Here is a 21696-nt window from a genome sequence, read left to right as displayed (position 1 = left end):
GGGAGACCCAGCATGCATTAGAGCGGCTGTTGACTACTGCACCATTTAACATGACACAAACTAAAATCACAGAAAAGACAACCGGATATATAAATAAAATGTAGAACCATGATTCATATACAGTGTATACATATATATGTTTGTGTATATATATATATATATATATATATATATATATATATATATATATATATATACATATATATATACATATATTATTTTTTAAGCTTATAATTATTTAGAAATGGGTCAGTGATGTGACGGGCCAAAGGCCTTAATAATAATAAAAAACAAAGATATGACATCCAAACTATGTAAGGTAGTACAACTAGATCTCTTTTATTGAATCCAAAATGTTTTAATTATATTTTGCTACATACAGTATAAAGGTATTTTAAAGATTTTGAAGTGTCAAAAGCTCATTTGGTTTAACCATTTAAAGGCCAATAAAACCATTTCAAATCTATTTTTTATTCTGGCATAATTTTATAACATCATATATTAACATAGTGCAAAATGGTATTAAAATAATTTGTAAGTCATTGCTTTGTTATGTTATGAGTCCGGAAAAATTAATTTCATTGATGTCATTCGGAGTAACCAATATAAAGGGAGCATTTTGGAGCAAGTCATGCAGTCAGTATCATGTGACAGGACGTGACATCATTCAGACACCTGCAAAGGACCACATGGTCGTGAAGCAAAGTAACTAACTCTCTATTTGAAAAATTATGTTTTCACTTGATCATATGCATGTCCTGAAATACCACTGTAAAACATGGAAAATGTTGTAATATTTAAAAAACTTGTACTAATTATGAAATGTTTGATTGTCAAAATTGTTCAAAATGTAACTAGCATTAGTTTGAAAATATCGTCATTCACTATAACCAAAAGTGTCATTCGGTAAAACCGAATTTTGGGTAAACCGAATGACTTTTTTGATGACAAATGTTGTCCATATTGTAAAAAATGACAAAAGCAGTGTTAATTGATTATAAAAACCACATAATCTTATTGTTAACACTTAATGAAACTTCTAAATGAATGATCTCCATTATGTTTTATTTTTTTTACACTTTTAAAAGCCTTATTCGTCAATGACCTGTATACAATTTTGATGCAAGCTAAAAAAATATACTGTACATTATAATGTTGTGATGCTTAAATTCACTTGTAGTATGTAAATGATTTTAGTTTTTGTAATTTTATTCAGCTTTTTTGACAAAATAGTAGGCATATAGAATTTTAATATCAGCTATTTATGGGTTGTCGGTCATGTGAAAATAATTATCTGCTTGTCTGTATTAGCAGAATTTTAACATTGGTAAATCATTAATTACTGTGTACTTAATTTTTTAATTTAAAAAACAATCATTCACTTTTTTTGTTCATTTACATTAGTTTATATACTGTTAACTTTCAGCCCTGAACTGTCTTCTTTTGTCTTTACAGGCCAGTCTGAGGTCGGACATGGGGCTGACGAGCCCAGGGCCAGTCACCACCTCTGGGAAGTCGCCCACTCCGTTCTACTCTTTTACTGGCTCCAATCCACGAAGACGCACCCTTCAGGACTCAGCTTCACTGGGTTAGTGCCTGTCTAGTACCCTCAATGAAAAAGCATGACTATAGCGTCAATGTTATGTTTTTATAATAAACACCAATGGGCATTAATAGAAATGTGCTTTTTTTTTAAACCCTGAATTTAAGAATTCCTCGATTTCTGCCACACTAATGTTCTCATATTTGTCTTTGTAAACCTGTAATCAAAGAGACATCTGACTGAGTGCCTCCTCATGCTTGTTTATTCTTTTTTCCCCTCAAATGTCTCAAAGTTGTTTTGTATTCTCTCCACAGATCCTCTGCAAACAAAGAAAGTGCGCAAGCCCCCCCCTGGCCTGCCTACATCTGTGAGTACAGCATCATTTCATCTTCCTGCCATCACTTTGCTTTAAAAATAGATGCTAGCACACAAGCAGACACAACAGAAGAGTTTAATGAAAGCCGTTGGTACAGCGGCACACACAATTTTGTATTTCGTCTTATCAAAGTCGTTTTCTGACATGGTGGCAGCACGTACCTGTGCGTATGTCGAGCGCATGTACACGGGGAGGCCAAACCTGCCTCACAAATCAGCTCTGTTGTGTTTGCGAATCCACCGTTTGGAGCACGGCGGGTGTAGGTGCGCGGTAACGATGGTTGATTGATTTGTGAGGCCGCCCCGTCAGTGCTCACCTCCCTTCTTCCCCCCTCTCCCACGGGAACAAGGGCTCAGGGACACGAGCTGTCATGCCGCATCCCCGCCACAGCTCTTTTGATGTTTAATTAGTCATTATGTAGCCAGAACAGGAGGACAGACAGAGATTAATAACGTGGAATTGGGTGAAAATTTCCATGGGCGATAATCCCGGTGGAGCACCAGACATTAGGATTCAGAGGAAGTGTGGAGCGCAGCTTGACTCCGCCTGTGACCCCCATTCGCCCAGTTCCCTCCCACCCTTTCTATATGCATAAATCGCACATTCGAACAGTCATTGTGAGAAAACGGAGGGCAGATATTGAAAGCCTCCTTTTAGATTTGCCCTCAAACCACGGGGCTGGCTGCAGTGAATGGGTGCCGTGGCTTTAGCACAGAGATCCCCTCACGTTAATACAGCAGGATTCAGATTCCTCCTGTAGAACAAAACAAGGCCTTTGAGGGCCGCGTGGCAGCAGGATTAGTCTTCGTGAGCTCTCAATAATCACATGCAACGCAGGCGAGAAATCAAGCGCGACTCTTCTACGAGACATGAATAAAAGTTGCGCAACACACTTTTGTCTTTAAATTTGTGTTTGAATCGTAGCTTGTCTGGAACAGAGTCGCTCCAGTTGATCTGGGACTCGGGGGAAACGGGGAGCGAGATACTTTTGAGTACTAATGCAAGAGGAAAAAACAAGGGAAGATCGAAAAAGACAGAGAGGTGGGGTGGTAAGGGGGTTGAGGAAAGATTGGTGGCCTCGTGGGGTACATCTCTTTGTTGTGTAAATGGACATAGAGCTTTTATTTGTCACTACTTAACACATGGCCGCAGGTGCACTTGTGTGACTCATAACTCAAAGCAGCTCAATTCAGCGCAGGGTTGAGCAGTGACTCTGCACGCCGGGAATATAGAACTCTGCTCTTGTAAGAAAGGCTGATTTCTCTTCAAAATCACTCTCGCAACAGATGAACTTGTGTCAGTACTTATGTAACGAAATTGCGAATTGAATTTGTGAATGTGAATTTTTGAATATTGACAAATTTGCAGCTTTTCCGTCCCATGTGTTCAAGAGAACAAAATCGTCACTTTTTGGGGAAATTGCCGCAAAATATAAATATAAATTGTAATTACTGTGGAAACTACTATAGCTGTTTAAAGGGTTAGTTCACCAAAAAATGAAAATTCTGTCATTTATTTACTCACCCTCATGCCGTTCCACAACCATAAGACCTTCGTTCATCTTCGGAACACAAATTAAGATATTTTAATTGAAATCTGACAGCTCTGTGAGGCCTGCATAGGGAGCAATGATATTGGCATAATAAAGGCACAATATGTAAGATTTTTGGATTCATAATAAAAGTTCTGCTACTCTTGAGACATGTGTCGCACTCGTCTCTCATTAGCAATCGCTCCAGCGGCCTCGTTCAGCTCCCACATCACTCAGCCCCGCTCTGCTTCATACTACAGTAACATTAATTATCCCAGTAATCTCATCCATGAACATGATTTCTGCCCGAGTCCCGGCCCGATTCTTTTCCACCGGCTGTAGACATAAAGACAACATCTCCCATGATTCCGCGAAATCAAGGTGTCATCAAGCAACGTTTTGTTTTAAAAAAGCGACCTTTAGCTGCGAAAATTTACATAGTAAAAGGAACGGATTTAGAGTACATAGGAAAAAAACTTATATAAACTGAAGGAATAAAACTTTATTAGTGATTGGTGGCAGACGCCTTATGACCAAAGCCCAAAGTATGCTTCAGTTTTGACCCGAACACTTAGCATATGAGTACAGCCGTACGCGAAACCTTTCAATATTCTATTTGATAGCGTTCACTAACACAAACGCTCAACGCATTTCATACTTGTCTAGTGTCTTTACTATTTCTCTCCAGAAGTTATAAGCGGTTAAAAACCCTCACACAAGCACTTTATGCATGCTTAGAAAAATAGTAGTAGTAGTAGTAATGTGAGTGAATTCTTCAGTAATATGACTTGAGGTAAAATCAAGTGAATGTTTTGATGTGCATGAAGGAATTTATTGTGATTTTTATGTGCTTTTATGCAATATCCCACTAAATTTGATATAAACCCAGTTATTGTTCATATAACACAGTCACTTGACTTTTTTATGTAAATAAGGCATTTATTATTGTTAATGTATTATTGTTGTAGTTTCTTGTGCACTGTGGAAATTGTATTCTCATGTTTCCATCCAGCAAGTGTAATGCAATATCCCAAAATTTGTGTAAAAAAAAAAAAAAATGGATGGAAACCCGTTTAGTGTGGACCGGCATTTGGTGACAATCGTCACAATTGGTCGAGAGATGTTGAAGGGCTAGACGTAAAACCAAAGGCGTAAATCTGGGTGCTGGTAGCCATGGCGGCACAGGTGCACCTGCAGAGCCACGTAGGGTTGCTGGGGCAGCTGTGTGTGTGTGCGCACATGCAGTCTGCAGGGGTACCTGTACAGTGGGCTTGCAGCTGCAGATGCCTCTGAAAGCTTTTGCTTGTGTAAGCAGACGAGCCCCACTAGAGGCCCGTAGAGCTGCTTGATAAACAAAATGAACACAATGCTTCCCATCATCAGATCCTCTGTGGGGAATACAACCCCCAACTCACCTAAAAATACTTTAACTATTTACCTCTTACCAGCTCATCACTTTTTTTAAACGCAACACGACTGATGGATCTGCATAGTTTACGTATGGATTGTAAATATTTATGGAATAACATCCGCTCCATTTTAGAGCAGCGAGGGCATGCTTTACGACATAAAGCCCCAAATAAGACATGGCAGCAGATTGAGGACGTACAAATATTTAGAACCGTGTTTGATTTGTGTACTTGCTTGAAGCCGAGGGAACCTTGTTAACCCTTGAACTGCGGGAAATGGTTTAAAGAAAGATAGCGGATGTTTATTATTCAGCCTTTAAACACTTGAAGATTAGGCATAAGTAGGTCTGAATGTTTTGTGGACTAAGAAAAAATATGTTGAAATTTTTTTTTATTAAAAAATAGTGATTGCAGTTTAAAATGAGATTTGGCAAAAAAAAAAAAAGTCATATTGTGATTTATATGATAATAATAATTATTATATGATTTTTATTACATATACATATATACATTACTATTATAATAATAATATTTCACTGTAAAATAAAAAATCAAGCATATAATAAAACGAATAATCATTTTATTTTACTGTACTACTAGAAAAAATTACAATACTAAAATTTTCTTCTTGGTTCATTCATTTTCAAATGTTAAACTATGAAACTTTATTTTGGCTGAAAAACACTTATCATGGGCTGTTTGCGTATAAATGAACAAATTGCCACATTTCACTGTAAAATATGCAGTGTACATCAGTGTTATTTTAGTATCATTGAAATACTATACTCTTTTTTTAATATTTCAAATTATATTTAATTTTATGTATTCGGTTTTAATTTTAGCTAATGGACCCTTTTCACATTTCCGTGTTTCTTAGAAGCGGAAGTCGTCATAGTTGGGTAAAATTCAATGGCTGTGAATGAGAGGATACATTAAATATATTTTTTGTGTTCCCATGTTCTCATATAGCAAAAGAAAAACTCAGCAACTGTGTTTTCACAACTTTCAAAAAGATGAAAAAAGTAGAGAGAGATTGATAACAGCAGTCAGAAGAGAGAAAGATGTCAACTTTACCATCACTCCCATAGGTGCTGTATTAGAAACACCATCACAGCAGCGTTAACTAGTTTTTTGTAATTTGATGAAAAGGTAATACAGTGCTAAGTATAGTCTTATAAATGTACATGCTTATTTAAAAAAAATAAATTAAAATATAAAAAACTTAAAAAAGATTTACGATGCTGATGACCGTTAAAACGCTTCATCACAGTCTGTGAAAAGGGTCCATTGTTGTCTGTCATTTTTTTGTCATTTTTAAATGTTTTTAGTTTTAGTTATTTTAGTACAGTGAAAATTTAGTAACTTGAACAAAATGATAATTAGAAATTGTATTTTTGCAAATAGCTAAAAAAAAATAAGTTAAAGTTTCAGTTAATGTTTATTGTATTTTAAGTAATGAAAATGTTTTTATGGTTTGTTAATAATAATAATAATAATAATAATAATAATATTTATTTAAAGTCCCCCTGTAGTCAATAATTTTATCCCTTAAAACTCATCTTTGATCACCAAAATTACATATTTCAACATTTTTTTCCTGTGAAAAAAATCTTAATGCCTTAAAATAGCTTGAATGTAACTGCACCCTTGCCTCATTTAATAAACACAGATCTATGAATATGCTAATTAGCCCCTACTCCACTCGCTCACGCCAGCTCAGAGATCCACTCGGTCAACTTACTGAGGAAAACGCTACACAATGGTATCGCTCTTTTCAACATCGGACACTCAACAGTAATTAATATGATTAGCCTTTTGCTTTACTATGTCATCAAACAGCTAATAATGTGTTGCTAATGTCACACAAACAATGTTCCCGTTCATCATCTTAGCTGCCTTCTAACAATCAGTATCCTTTCAAAGAATTTGGACAACTCAGAACGTCAGGGGAGAAAGGCATATAGTTCATCATAACATACACCCACTATATTGCTAAATCTACCTGTTTTTTCATATCAACAGAAAAACATACCAGGATAACCTTGTTTTGAGACTCCCTTGCGCGGTCAGTTAATGATATGCTAAAGCCTGCCGGCACGTTGACGTTATTGGTTTCAAGGTAGTTTTAAGGAGAAAATACTCAGCAATGGTGCTGACTTATGAATTTGCACATCTTAAAGCATGCTAAAAACACCAAATAGACATATAAACAACATTAATACTTGATTTTCACCACAGGGGGCCACACTATTAATTAATTAATAGTTATTTATTAATTAAATCACATTAATTAATTTATTAAATTATTTATTAATTAAATCACACTAATTCATTTTGGTTTTATTTCAATTAATCGTTCAACCCATAGACATTGTGTGAGTGCGATTCTTACCAGTTTTACCATATGATGCCTGGCTAACTAGTTGTTTTATTGGCTGCTAGTGTTTTTAGGAATCTTTACAAGCAGATGAAGGTGGGGTGCTCGCCTCGCCGTTAAGAGCGTGGCAGACGCGTGTTCTGCAGTTTGCATGTGCGTCTGGCGCAGCAGCAGCTATGCTTTCAGGCAGCTGTGTGGGCACCTGTGCTGAAGGACCCCAGCCCTCCTGACAGCCGTTCTTGTACTGAGGGAGAAAAAGAGTCAGAGGCGGATGGACGGCCCCATGACTTTGGGCGAGTAACTACATCTTGTGGGAGATTTATACTTGGCTGAGAGCCTGGAGCTGCAGCCTATGTGTGTAAATAGCCAGGCTTTTTTTAAACACCCTTGTCACGGGCACGACTGTTTGATGTGACAATCGCCTGCACTGGGGCGCCGATGTTCAGCCCAGAAGAGATGATCGGAGGAGAGAGAGAGAGAAAGGAAAAGAGGCAAGGAGAGAAAGCAGCAGGGAGTGTTTGCTTTCCTTCGGGGCCTTTTGCATGCGAGAATGCTGGCTGTGAATGACAAAAAAGATTGTCATTTGCTCTTGACAGATCACTCAGGCACCCTTGCTTGGGCAGAAGTTGCACTTAGCGAGGAAACGAGCACCAGGAGAGAAGTGAGAAGAAGGTTATGATCCACTGTGGCGACAAGGACACGAGACTAGCGCCCAAAGCTTGAAGGATGTCAGCTTGACTAGTGCTTCTCCATTCAGAAGATGCATCCTGCATTTTTGACTAGACAGCCATCTACAGGCCAAGCAAGCTAAAACAGGTCACCGATGCCACAGTGAGCTTTTGTGTGTGTAGTTCTTCTGGGTTGCTTCCACCTCCTTTTTTTTTTTGCCTACTCTCTTTGAACCCCCTGCCTCTAATGCAAGGTCACAACCTGGCAGTGAAGACCCTGTGTAGTCGGACATGCCTTGGGATAAAAGGCCCCACTAAGCCCTATAAAGAATAACAGTACAGTTTGATGTAGGTCTTTCATGTGGCCACTGCTCTTTGTTCTGGAGAAAATCTCTGTTCTCTTTTTCTTTGTGTTTTCTCAGCGCTGGGTGTTTATAGTCTCATATCTCTGTTTTAAAGAGCATATTCTACAGCTAGCGGTATAGAATAAAAGGTCTATTTGGTTTGATATCTCTGAGCTTTCAGTCTTGTGCTCTCATTCTCTCAGGTCATTCTGTATTCTCCCATGACCCGCACGTTCAGACGGTGTCCTGTGACCTGTAGCTTTTAATAGCTCTCTTGATCTTCAGACATTCTACTTCCTCACAAACTTATCTTATATTTAGACTCATTATGTCCCACTCTTAACCATGTGTCTGTCTGAGGTTTGTCTTCTAGGCCATCAGGTCATAATCCTGCCACCAGAGGGCAGTGCGCTGGGTCAGTGTGTGTGTGTGTGTGTGTGTGTGTGTGTGTGTGTGTCTGTATTTAGTAAGCTCTTCTTTAGGAACACAATTGACTGGAAGAAATTAATTACATCTGAAAAAAAACTCTTTATGTAGTCCTCAAAGATAAAATGAATACATTAATAAAAATAAATATTTGTAAAAAATAAAATTATTATTTTTTAACCATCAAAATCCAAAAAAAAAAGTATCTTGTAGCGGTTTATATTTGGAGAAAGGTTTTCTTGATAAAATTTAAGTAGTAAAATTTCACAATACTTGACAATAGTTTCACTACTACAGCAAAAATGAATATGCTATTGAACACACTCTTTTATTTTAAAGATTTTGTTTTAAATTTAAATGTCATAACAGTATTTGATTGATCAGTTTAAAAAATTGTTTGATTATTAATTTTTGATTGTTGTTTGTTTGATTATTAATATAATTAATATCATGTTTAGCACATATCCAATATTTTAACATTTTTGGTTTTGATTTTATTATTATTTTATACATTAACTTATATTACATTTATACCTCATAAATACATGCAGTTTGATATTTTGCTATCATTACATTTTAATTTTAGTATCCACTTTTGACAAAATTAGTCATCATTGTAGTCATATCAATTAAACAGTAACTTCGGTATCTGTAGTAGGCCTATTCCATAGGTAACCGTGTGTGTGTGTGTGTCTGTGTGTGTGTCTGTGTGTGTGACTGCTTGTGTCTGAAAGGATATGAGCTCATCAGATAAGTGATTAGATAGATGCTCCTGGTTTATGTCTGATGCTGAACAGAGACATGCCCACCTCTTTATCAGTTTAGGACGAGGCAACGAGTTTCTTTATCTGTTTAGGCTGCTGAAAGTTACCTCAGACTTCAGAGTCATAAAACAAGAAGCCCACAGACAGCAGAGACATGTGTGCCTTTCAACTACAGTTGGAGTACAAGAATACTGCATAAAAATATGTTGGACGCGCATTCAGATTTCCGTAAATACTTTTTGTTTGTATTTTGCATGAATGCACATCCTCACAGCCGTGGTCACTTTAAGAGCGTGCTCTGTCAACAGTCAGAGCTGATTATCTTAAGATGTGATGTGTGTAAAGCACAGCTAATCTAAGCCGCACTAGCTTGATTTACCTGCCTGGACTGCAGCCGGCACGTGAGCCCCAGACACGCTGGTTGTAGGTCAGCAGACAGCAGATGTCACATGTAGAGAAGGTGTCACTGTGGGCTGTGGCTGTAGGTGCAAGACAGGTAAGTGGGTGAGCCGCTTTCGTGTCACTTGATGTATTGTAATTGGATGAAGACCTGTTGCTCAACTAATATGTTGGCCCAGACATGCAAAAAGGCTTCAAAACCTGAAGCTCTCTCCTGAACCTTAATGAAAGGGCATCGGTGGATTTATCATGTCTGGAGGAGATGCTCACTAAATACTGGTGTTATTCTAATATAATGCTCATGCCATCTTTTCCGTGTTTTGTCTAGGCGCTGTCCTGAGGCAGGGAAACATTAATCATTACAAGCACATAACAGAATGCTCATAAGCCCACGAGACCCATGGAGAGATATTTTCCTCCTAATGTGTTGTGATGAATGGCTTTATAGAAACACGAAGATGTTATATTAGCTTGTATGGGCTGAGATGAGCGTTCTGCATGTTTCTAATTTGCAGGCGTGGGATGTGTGTGGGGATGTTGATGTGGAAGTGTCTAGTTTGCAGATTGATTAGTGGGACAGACTGTCTGCAGCACCTATTACATTTAAACTCCATAATCCACACAATTAGTGCAGGTGAATCCCAGACCTCCTGTGTCTACGGTGTGTTGAAGAACTGGGTTGGCTCAACACTGTCTTAACCAGGTGCGACTCGAAAGTTCTGTGTAATACATTGTGTTTCCAGCATTAAGTTTTATGCCCTTACTAAAAGCTAAAATACAGTACAAAGTTTCAGTATGCAGAAATATTCTTAAGTGTGTTTCATCATATATATATATATATACACACACACACACACACACAGTCAAACCAAAAATGATTCAGACATTTTTGATATATTTTTACTAGTGGGTGCAGGACACTATAGTTCATTTATGTAAGTGAGGACAACAAAATAAAGTAAACTGTGACATATTATACCCAAAATTACTTCATACAGTGGACTACCAGTTAAATTGATAAAAATTTGAAACCAAAAATTATTCAGACACTTTGACCTGACCATGTTTTGCTTAAGTGTTTTTTCTGACATAGTTTAAATCTAAGATCTTGTCATATTTATTACCATTTTTTAAACTATAGAGAATATATATTTAAACTGAAAAATAGGACAAAAATGCTAGGCCAGACAATGTTACTGTGTCAGTCGGAGCCAACTAATAGATGGGCTGACAAAAACATTCTGTTGCGCCTCTAGTTGCTTTGCTTTTTAGCGTTAATTGCGTTGCTATTTAGTTGTATTTAGCTAGTAGCTGAGTTCAAGTAACCAAGTTCAAGTAAATGTCCAACGAAACTCCTCCGCGATTGGTTATATTCACAGTGGTGACCAATATAATGAAGTTATGTGTGGCAGCTGTGTGGAAATCTTGTGAGAACAAAGCAAACATGCGTTGTGAACTCTCCGGACATGTGTCCGTGATTTGTGATTTCATTTCTGTCCTTTTTCAGTTGTCCCTTCCATTATTTTTTTTTTCATGTTCTTTTCCTCCCAGCAGTGCATTCTTTATCTGGATTTGTTTTATGGAGCCTTCAAGCATTCCTCCATCATGGCCATCTCTCTCCTAAAGAATCGAATTGAAACGGCTCCAGGTTTAAAGTGGTACCAGCCTGTCGATCTCAACCACCTTGGACACATTTGAAAGAGTCTCACTCAGAGAAGAAAAGAGAATAAATAATAATAGAATTAGAGGGGAAAGCATAATAAAGTATCGTTTTCTGGGAAGCCTTTCATCTTTCCATAACAATAATGTTGTGAATGGGCCGAGGGAGGACGGTGTTTGGACTGGGAAGCCTGCAGTGACAGACATGAAAGGGCCCGGAGTGGAGTGGGCTGGAGTGGGCTTTAAAGAGACCGATGGCGCTACAGGTTAGCATGTTCACAGCACGTGGACGACCTCGGCCTCCCTGTCTATTTCTGCACCCCTGTCCATTCATTTGCAATGACTGTGTCCAGTCTTTTGCATTTGCTTCCACTTCCACCCTTCCATTTCCCTTCATTTTGCCTTCCATCCCCTCATTCTCTTCTCCCACCCCCAGTGCGCTTGTCATTTGGGTTGTGTACCCTACCGCCCCCTTGGTCTATGGGCAAGAGGCCCAGGAAGGGGAGCAGTGGGTACAATGCGAGCGAGAGGAGGGGACGTCTGAGGAAATGGAGCGTCATTGCTCTCGGTGCTTGACGTCAGGCTCGGCCCCTCTGCAGCTGTTGGATGTGTTCAACAGCGCTCTGTGTTTGCTGTCACGCCACTGTGGGGGACTATTAAAACAACAGCCACAGGTCGCAACTTTCAGCACAAGATTGGTTAAGGGCAAACAAATGTGTGGCCTGAAACTCAAAAGCACACACTAATATTAGTATATAATGTAATATAAATAAATTAATAACTTACTGTTAAAGTGTGGTATCATTAAGATTTTTTGTTTTGTTTTGTTTTCATATGCTCCAATGCTGCATTTTTTTTATTGCAAATACAGTAATATTGTGAAATATTATTATAATTTAATGTAACTATAATCTATTTTCAAATGTAATTTATTACTGTGATGGTAAAGCTGTATTTTCAGCATCATTACTCCAGTCTTCGGTGTCACATGATCCTTCAGAAATCATTCTAATATGCTGATTTGATGCTCAAGAAACATTTATTATTATTATTATTATTATTATTAAGTAGAAAACAGTTGTGCGGCTTAATATTTTTGTGGAAGCTGCAATACATTTTTTTTTTCAGGATTCTTTAATGAATAGAAAGTTTAAAAAACAACATTTATTTGAAATATAAATCTTTTGTAACTTTATACTCTCACTTTTTATGTTATACATTTTCATATTACATTATTTTATATACACAGTTATCTCAAAAAACTTTTTTTCATTTATAAGATTATTAATGCAGTGTGGAAATCCTTTCCATATCCTCATTCTAACCCCTCAATAAAAGAAAAACAATAATCACTAAACAAAAGATTAATCAGCTCAGGATTTAGACCAGTGTGTGTTTCTGTTTCTGTGTTTGCGTGTACCTCTAAAGGATATCAGTTTAGTTTTTTCATTTTCATTTTCTGTTAGCTTGTAAAAGAACAGACAAGAATCAACAGGTAAATGAGCATAACATTAATTTCAGCATTTTGCTCTGCCCTTTTTTGCATGAAAAATCCACCATTCTAATTTCATTTCCATCTCTTTTTTTTAAAGTACAAGTCAATCCACTTACTCATTTGTTTTTCGCCCCTCCCTCGCTCTTTATCCTCCATCTCCCCCTCCTCTTTTTGCCTCAGCACTTATGAGGCTTTAGGGGAGCCGAGCTCTGGGTATTGGTCCGTCCTCCTCCTCCCATAAGCCCTCCCCCCTCGCTGCCGGCTGAGTTGGTACGGTCCTGCTTTGCATAAGTTGTCTGTGAGTAGATCCATGTGTAGGGGGCCAGCACTGAAGGAATTAGTCCCTTGTGCAGCGAGTGGATGTATGTGTACTGAGCGGGTTGGTGAAAAGAGATCCTCTGTATCTGGCTCCACGTCTTTCCCAGTATCTCTGAGGCTTTTATCATGTATTGCGCCTACCCCGTGCCTGGAATGGGCAGCATGTATTACTACAACGGAAAATCGGTGAGTGCCTTCTCTCCCTAGAGGAAATGTGTGTGAGTAAACATGTTTTTCATGTGCACGGTGAGCTGTCGGGTTTAATGGAGTGGTGAGCCGTGTCAGTTCACTGTGTTGAAACTGAGTTGAGGGTCTCGTTGCTCTCGGCTTTGCTTGTGTATGTGTGTGTGTGACTGCTGACTGTGTTTCCATTACCTCAGTCTGAGCTAGGTCAACATTTACTTTCATTTGCCGTTTAACAAGTGTGAGTTGTTGCCCTGATTTTAACTGCTGTAGAGAGTTTAAAAGCAAAAAAAAAAAAAGTGTGTTGACTGAGCATCTGAAATATTGCTGTTTTTTAGAGGCAAACTGACACGTCCATTTTCCTGATAAAAAGGCACTTATTTTGGATAATTATTTGGTGTTGGTAGTTGTGCGTGAACGATGCTGACTGTGCTTGTGTCTCACCGTTAACTCTGAGCGGCCACTTTGCTGAGCGCTGAGACGGGCTCACAATAATAACAAGTGGGAGTCTGGGAATGATTAAAGAAGAGAGTCTGTCTGTTGAGGTTTGACTTTCCTGTTTGCCGATTGAGCTCAGAGCAGCAGCATCGCTGTTTCTCCATCTGTTTTTAATCAGCCAGGCATTCTTCTCTCTACAGGAATCCTGATGGGACTCCTAAACCTCTCTACCACAGGCCCTTTGATTTCTGTGTGCCTCTCACGATGCCTGTTTGCCTGTCTGCGTGTGGCTGTCCGTGTGAACGCTCGTGTGCATGTGTGCTGAACGTTTGTCAGGTGCCTGATGATTGGATTGGTGGTATAGGATTATGAGACAGAGGAGGTGGTGACTCAAACCTGCACTTGTGCCTCATGATTGGGCGTTTGGGTTTACTTGAATAGTTTCTGAAAAGATAGCAAAAACTTCCCTTTGGGAATGACCTCAAAGGTAAAAATGATTTATATAATTAGAAAAATGAAATAAATTAACGTTATTAACTGTGAATGTTAATGAGAAAGAAGAGGTGGCGACTTGAACCTGCACTTGTACCTCATGGCTGGCTTTAGTTTCCGAGAAGATAAATCTGATAAAACTTGCCTTTGGGAATGACCTCCCAAGAAAAAGAATTATGAAAAATAAGTCTGGTGTGACCTTGGTTAGATAGATAATGTTATGTGTGTGGCTTTAGTTGGTTATAGTTTGGGGGCCAATTTGATCTCAATAAATGACAAAAACAGCCTTTTTGAATTTACTCTTTAGAGAAAAAAAAACTGTACTATTATTAATTTATAATAATTCTATTTAAATATTATTGTATTATTTAGGTTATGGTTAGTTTGTAGTATATATAATTAGCTATATAAAAACAATATCTATGGTATGTCCTCAGTTAGATGGCCAAGTAAACGTATTGTCGAGGGTGGTTAGAATGTTCCACCTACTTCCTTAAAAGTGAGCCGCTGCTCCCCAGACAATGCAAAGCACTACTTCAGTAGAGAGGAAAAAGTTTCCAGTAGATTTCCCTGATGTCTTTCTCTCTGTCTGCGTGGGGCTCTGGAGATTTCTCCATCTGTTTGCTGAATATAAGAATGATCCGTTACCCGCTTAATAAGAGCTTGCTTATTAAATTTCTATGTTGTTCACGTTATTTGTGCTGCTTTTAACAAGAGCAACTTTCTTAAATTCCCCATCTTGTTTCTGGGGACAAACGTGAGACCCCAGCTTGTGTTTTCACTTCTTTTGAGGTCATCTGACAGAGTCCAGAGTTAGCTTTCCTCGTAGGCCATTATGACAGATCTCTTTGTTCCTGCACCACAAAGCTCACTTTGATCTTTTTATATTAAGTATTTCCAGCCTTGTAATGCAGGCTGGGAGGAAAGAGAAAATGAGGAGCATGTGGCTCACTCAGGTCAGAGTTGAGCTTTATGATCCAAAGCAGTGGGTAAATGCCCAATAAACCCTTCCTTGTGTTGCTTTATTTATATCTTGGCACACAGATATCATTTATTTATTAAATGTCAGATGCTGTGAGCATCAACAAAGATAAAAGTCACATTGATTTGTTTGAATGTCAGGCTGGTACCAATAATTTTATAGCCGGGCCCTGGAGGGCAAGCGGCCTCCCCGGCTTTGATTGGGTCAGTTTATGACGTGTGAAGTATTTTATTTCCTCTCTGCTGTTCTCACTTTAATTCACTTTTGTCTGAGGTGCTTTTCCTTTAAGATTTCGAGGGCCTTCAGCTGGAAAATAGTGCTTAGTGCTCTTTTTTTTTTCAGATACATACTCTCCTTTTTGAAGGTTTTTGTTCTGGTTGAAACTTTGCATAATGAGTCAGCGTGCTCGTCTGTAGTTGTTCAAAGCAGACCATCGTGTTGTTTTTCTCCTCTCGAAAGGCTTCCACCTGTATCTGTAAGGAACTAAATGCTTTTAAGTTTCAAACTTTTACCGTCTGCTCTTTGTAGACAGACTTGGCTTTAAAAGTCAAAACGTGTCCCTTCAGGACTGAGCTGCTGTGTTCAATAGGGGCTCATTGTGCGCGAGTAGCGTGCCTTTTCGCCTTGATAAGTGTGTTAGATGGGAGTTGAAAAGGAAGGCCCTCGGGCTGCGATCCGACTCCAAACAAGTGACATGCAGAGGCAGGATATTTTCTTGTCACTCGCGGTCCCTCTGCTCTAAGCCCGTCCTTGTGGGTTAGTCTGTTGTTCGGCCTTTTTTTCTCCCTCTATAATCATTTCTTTCTCTCTCACTCTCTCTATTCCCTGCCTCTCTCACTGTTGTCATTGGGCTTATCCATATGTTGACAGTTTAGTGGTTTTTCCGTGTGTTGTTGTGATGGATGTGGTTTTCAGATCAAAGGAAGGTGTGACAGGCGAGAAAGGAGAGAAAAACTCATTTCACTCATCAGCGTGAGCCTTCGTCTCCATTTACTCACACAGGAATTGAAATAAAAAATACTATTTATATTGCTTTTTGCTCATGACTGCAATTTAATAACGGCTTGATATGTGATTTTGTTATTTTGGAAATGTATACAGGGTTGCTGCAATCAATTCAGCCCTAAAAAAATGTGTTTCAAAAGTGATTTTTTTTTTTTTTTTAGTTATATTAAAATGTTTAAGCGGCTGTAAATTGCTCTTTGTGACTGCAGTCTCTAGAAATTATTTTAAAAATATTTTATAATCTTATAATTATCACAAATGACTGGATGTATTGGTAAAAAACTATGGGAACTCTAGATATACACCTAATAACTCATTTCTTTCCACTGTTTATTTCCACATTCAATATTTAATAAGGACAATGAGGGAAAAAATGTAAACGTGGGTGTTTAGATCAAAGGGTCGTGAATAACTGACAGTTTCCTAATTAAAGCTCTGGTCAAAGGAAGCGTTTCCTTTGCTCTTTCTCTCGGCTTTCTTTCATTCTCTATCCTGGTGGTGGAGCGGGGCGCCGGTGTTTAGGAAGGTTTATTAACGGGTCGGCTGGTTAGCTCGGGGTAAAGCGGACAATTAGCATTATCCGCTGCCATATGCTGCCCATTGAGCCGTGAGGCGGAGACAAAGGCCCCTATCCCACGCCGCCCTAACCTGAGATCACCAGGGGACTTCCAGCGCCCGGGTCACATGTGTGAGCCTGCACACCCACGGGAGCCCGTCGCAGCTTATGAACAGACTCACTGCCAATCACATGGGCCCGTACTGCCGCCTCAGCAAGGTGCCCAGCCGCACACAGCTGGCTAAGCTGACTGAAAGGCTTTAGATGTTGATCGTAATGCAGAGTGTGTCATGACATGCTGCAGCCGTGTGTTTATGTGTGTGATGAAGGGAATCTTTGCGTACATCTGAAATATTAATGAGTAGGGGGATCTGACAATGGAAATTCAATGCAATTAATATTTGATTACAATTGCTACAATAATTGCCAGTGTATTGTATATTCATTTCTTAATAAAGTTAGTATATTATTGCACAGCTTTTATTAAAATCGTTGTCATAGATGTACAGTTTATTTTATAATTCCGTTGTTGTGGTCAGTGTTTTCACAACAGTGTAAATAATTATGAATTAATACAAATAATGAATAAATGAATTATTTTTTGTAATAAACATGCGTTTTATTTTATCATTTTTGTTGTTTTCGTCACAATATCTAACTAGAGTATAACTAATTAATAATAAATAAATAATCATTAAATATAATCAAATCAAAACTAATTGAGACAAATTTCAGGTTTTATGATGTATTATGTCATTTTGGTAAAGAGTTTTATTTATATCTCGGCACACAGATATTTATTAAATGTCAGAAGCTGTGAGCATCAACAAAGATAAAAGTCACATTGATTGGATTTGGTGTAAATAATTATGAATTAATAATTAATTAATTTAATTATTAAAAATAAGTAAAACTAATTTAGACAAATTTCAGATTTTATGATGTATTATTTAGTACAGAATTGCAATACAGCTATTGTCAGAACAAATTTATATTTTCTTATACATATATATATATTATATATATATATATATATATATATATATATATTTAATTTACGATATATTTACTTGTGTCTTACTTTGTATACCCTTTTGCCTCTTTGCCTTGCTTAAAAGATCTGGTCTTTCTTACAGAGCGCTAACATTATATCATGTGGTGTGATTTTATTTATAGAATAAAAGTTGCTGTGATGTAGAGAGGTTGTGTTTAACTTGAAGTAACTTGAAACACATTGGGCTGCACATCTGCTCGGCGTTACAAGGATTGGTTCTTACAGACCATCTGACAGTGCAGTCAGCTCCTCGCTGGGAGGAATGTAAACGGCAGGTGACAAGGACACCTGAAAGGGAGGATCTGAGTGAGTCTGTCTCACTTAATGACAGATAATGAGCAAGACTCTCTTCAACATGTTTACGTAGCATTCTTTTTAATGTCATACATACTAGAGTTTTCTCTCTCCCTCTGAGAGGTTTTGTCCCATCTGGTGCAGATGAACTGAGAGAGCCACATTACTGGGCTGTAGCCTCATGTCTTTGATCCTCCTCTACTGGAATGGGCACTTCTGCAGCTGTAACCACTGCTCCGCTGGCCCGACCCTGTCCAACCCCACAGTTCCTAAAATACACATGCGTAAACACAAACACATATGCACCCTAACGCCCTCGCATATTAATCCATTTGTTTTGATGCCTTTGTCCGGCGGGCATGCATGTCGACGTCATTATATTACAATTAAGTGCTGAAGCGCACACTAGGCTGCAGATAATCCTCCCTTTTTTTTTCTTTTTTTTTTATAAGACTTCTAAATTAGCCATCTGTTACATCAAAGAATTTGTAAATTGGCCATATGCGTTGTATTGCATTGTTTGTGTTGTATTATGCAGTCAGGTTTTGTGGTATGAGGGTATGAGGATATGCTTAATGACATGAGTGTGTCTGTACAGTGGTTGCTCTGTTTTATAGTAGTAGCCTAGATATGAAAACAGCAGCCTACATTCCCTCACACCTGTCTGTAAGCAGTTGTTCTTGGTCGTAATGTCTGATTTTGTTTTTCTTTTTGCAGGTGTATGCACCATCTCCCAGCTCAGATGACTTCAACAGAGACTCTCCATCCTACCCGTCCCCCAAACCTCCCAGCAGTATGTTCGCAAGCACTTTCTTCGGTCAGTCACAATCATTTTTTGTCACTTTTATTATTATTTATCATTTTGACTTTGTAAAGGAAGGTTTTTTTGTTTTTAAGGCCAGAAACATACTTTATCCAAATACGCAAGTGTAGACATGAATGCTTGGCCAAAGCATTGCAAACATATGGTTTTGTTGTACATACATATTGTATACATTCTTGCATTATTGTGGTGGTAATAAAACCCAAGAGGGCTATAGAAGTACTGTCTCTATTGTATCTCTAGTTTGCTGTCAAACTAGCTGTGTTATCATTCAGGTAGCTCGCCATAAATATTTTGATCTTAACTAACTTGTTAACAAACTGCTTCACCATCATGTAATTGAACAGTGTGTCCAAAATTGCACACTGAGTTTAAATAGATACTACATTTGACAAGGAACAAACTAAAAAAAGCTTGTTCTATATAGTATGAATGAAATTTGAGCGTACTACATCTGCCATGTTGGCTTTGTCATGACGACAGTTGCGTCACTTCGCTGGGATAGTAAGGTATTCATCATATACGCACTTCAGAATCTCAGCAGAAATAGTAGGTCATCTAAGTACTTTTTGTCTACTGGTTTATGAATACTGTGAATTCGGACCTACTTTATAGTAGGGAAGTTGGCATATTCAGGCGCAGGTGACCTGAAAGATAATATGAGATGATATTCTCACTATAGCATTGCATTGTGATCTGGCACATTTCATAACACATCAAATTGAGCTTGTAATTGCATAGAGTATACTGACTGAAGACTAAATAATCCTTATAAAAAATATAGTAAACATTGACTAGTTTCTAGGATGTCACAGTACTAGAGCATCATATGCATCCTAGAAACTAGTCAACTAGTCATGCAGAGTTGTAATATGGACCGAGTTCATTAACAGGTTTTGCACGTATGATGCATCATTCTAATACATAGTCTTTGCAATACGTAATTCTAAAGTCAAATCTTCTTCCAGTCTACTTTAGTTATACAGTATCAATATTTTGACAACAACTCCTGGTACATTCCTTCTTCTTACCCACACACTGAACCTTTCGTTATTATTATTTATTCATTTATTCACAATTGGGAAGCCTTCTCTTTACATTTCAGTCACTGCCTATCATGGTACCGACTTCACAGACTTAGATAGTAAACCAACTATGCGTATTCCAGCTTTGCCAATCAGGACTGATAAAAAATTATACAGCCATTTCAAGCCGTGTGTTTCGGACTATGAAGAATTTTTCCTTTAAAAGTTGAGGCGGAAGCAAGTGAGCAGCGGCTGGCTGAATGTTATCTCAGCTGCGCTCAGCGCTTGGCTCAGACTCAAGTGTAAAAGCAGACTTAAAGAGAGACTGGTCTGTTTGACATCCTCTATCCAAAATAAGGAGTGTAGGGGTCAGGCTTTGGCTCGCATATCAAACTGTGAGTTGTGTTTGTCCTTGTTTATCAGCGTTATTTATTACATTTATGTCACCTCGGTCTTGCTCACAATTTAAACCTTCCTCGCCAAAGTAACTTATATTCAAACTAGAAAACGAAGATATTTCCCATATTTTAATGTTCAAATTTTATTGCTTGTTGTTTAATCAGATGGGGCCCACAATTCCTCTGAACTGTGGAACTCATCCAATGGGATCAGCCAGCCAGGCTATGGGGGAATGCTGGGAGGATCTTCATCTCACATGCCACAGTCTGGAAACTACAGCAACCTGCACTCACACGACCGCCTGGTGAGAATGCTTTGTGGGATCAGATCAAATACAAACCTTTTATGTTGTATAACCATATATAGAAAGCTAAAAAAGTTGCTCTTCCTCTGAAGTTCCCATGTTCTCTCTCTGTCACAGAACTACCCGCCACACTCAGTGTCGCCCACAGACATCAACGCTAGCCTGCCACCCATGTCCAGCTTCCACCGCAGCAGTGCCAGCACCTCACCCTTCGTCACCGCATCTCACACTCCACCTGTCAACACCGCAGAGGGAGTCATGGGTACGTTGTCCTGCACACATCACATTTATAGTATTAGTCTTGATTTATCAGTCATTCTTAGGAATAATTTCATTACAATAGAAATTTCACAATCTTATGTTTTTTGCTGTAAATAAATGCAGCCTATGTATGTGTGTGTATATGTATACACTTTTTATTTTGTTTTGCCATATAAAAATATATATATCTCCCAAATATCACATCATTTTTTAAATATCCCCGAACATTGTTAAAGATGAAGGTCATTTATCACTTATTTATATCAGCTCTTTTTAAGTTCGACCAGTTCACAAACCTAGCACCAGCTGCTGCTCGCCAATAAAAAACGCATGACACTAATGTCTCTGTCAGCTCTGTTCCGATGTGAATGCTGAATCTCTGTGTGGTCTTTGTGTAGCTGCTGCCAACCGAGGGAACGCCACTGGAAGCTCTCAGACTGGAGACGCGCTGGGAAAAGCCCTGGCTTCGGTGAGATCCTTCTTTATTCAACCAGACCGATTAATCTATACATTAACCATTTCAGAGAACAGGGATTGACTTCCCTCCATATATGTCCCTCCATCTTTTAAA

General features: G+C 38.4%; 1 protein-coding gene across 11 annotated transcripts in view; it reads left to right on the top strand.

Annotated features, from left to right (window-relative positions):
• tcf12 (transcription factor 12) overlaps positions 1-21696 on the top strand; it is a 135837-nt gene that overhangs the window by 93335 nt on the left and 20806 nt on the right. For 10 of the 11 annotated variants that reach the window (XM_067401943.1, XM_067401944.1, XM_067401947.1 and 7 more), the window contains 6 exons: positions 1456-1588; positions 1858-1910; positions 19031-19130; positions 20725-20864; positions 20982-21126; positions 21524-21594. In XM_067401943.1, the coding sequence (XP_067258044.1) occupies positions 1456-1588; positions 1858-1910; positions 19031-19130; positions 20725-20864; positions 20982-21126; positions 21524-21594 (642 nt within the window). Of the gene's footprint in view, positions 1-1455; positions 1589-1857; positions 1911-13304; positions 13496-19030; positions 19131-20724; positions 20865-20981; positions 21127-21523; positions 21595-21696 lie in introns of those variants that run through there. The other variant, XM_067401954.1, reaches the window with a different exon arrangement.

This window comes from Chanodichthys erythropterus, chromosome 11 (genome assembly GCF_024489055.1).
Source record: "Chanodichthys erythropterus isolate Z2021 chromosome 11, ASM2448905v1, whole genome shotgun sequence".
Classification (NCBI taxonomy): Eukaryota; Metazoa; Chordata; class Actinopteri; order Cypriniformes; family Xenocyprididae; genus Chanodichthys; species Chanodichthys erythropterus.
This window is presented reverse-complemented; position numbering and strand designations above follow the sequence as displayed.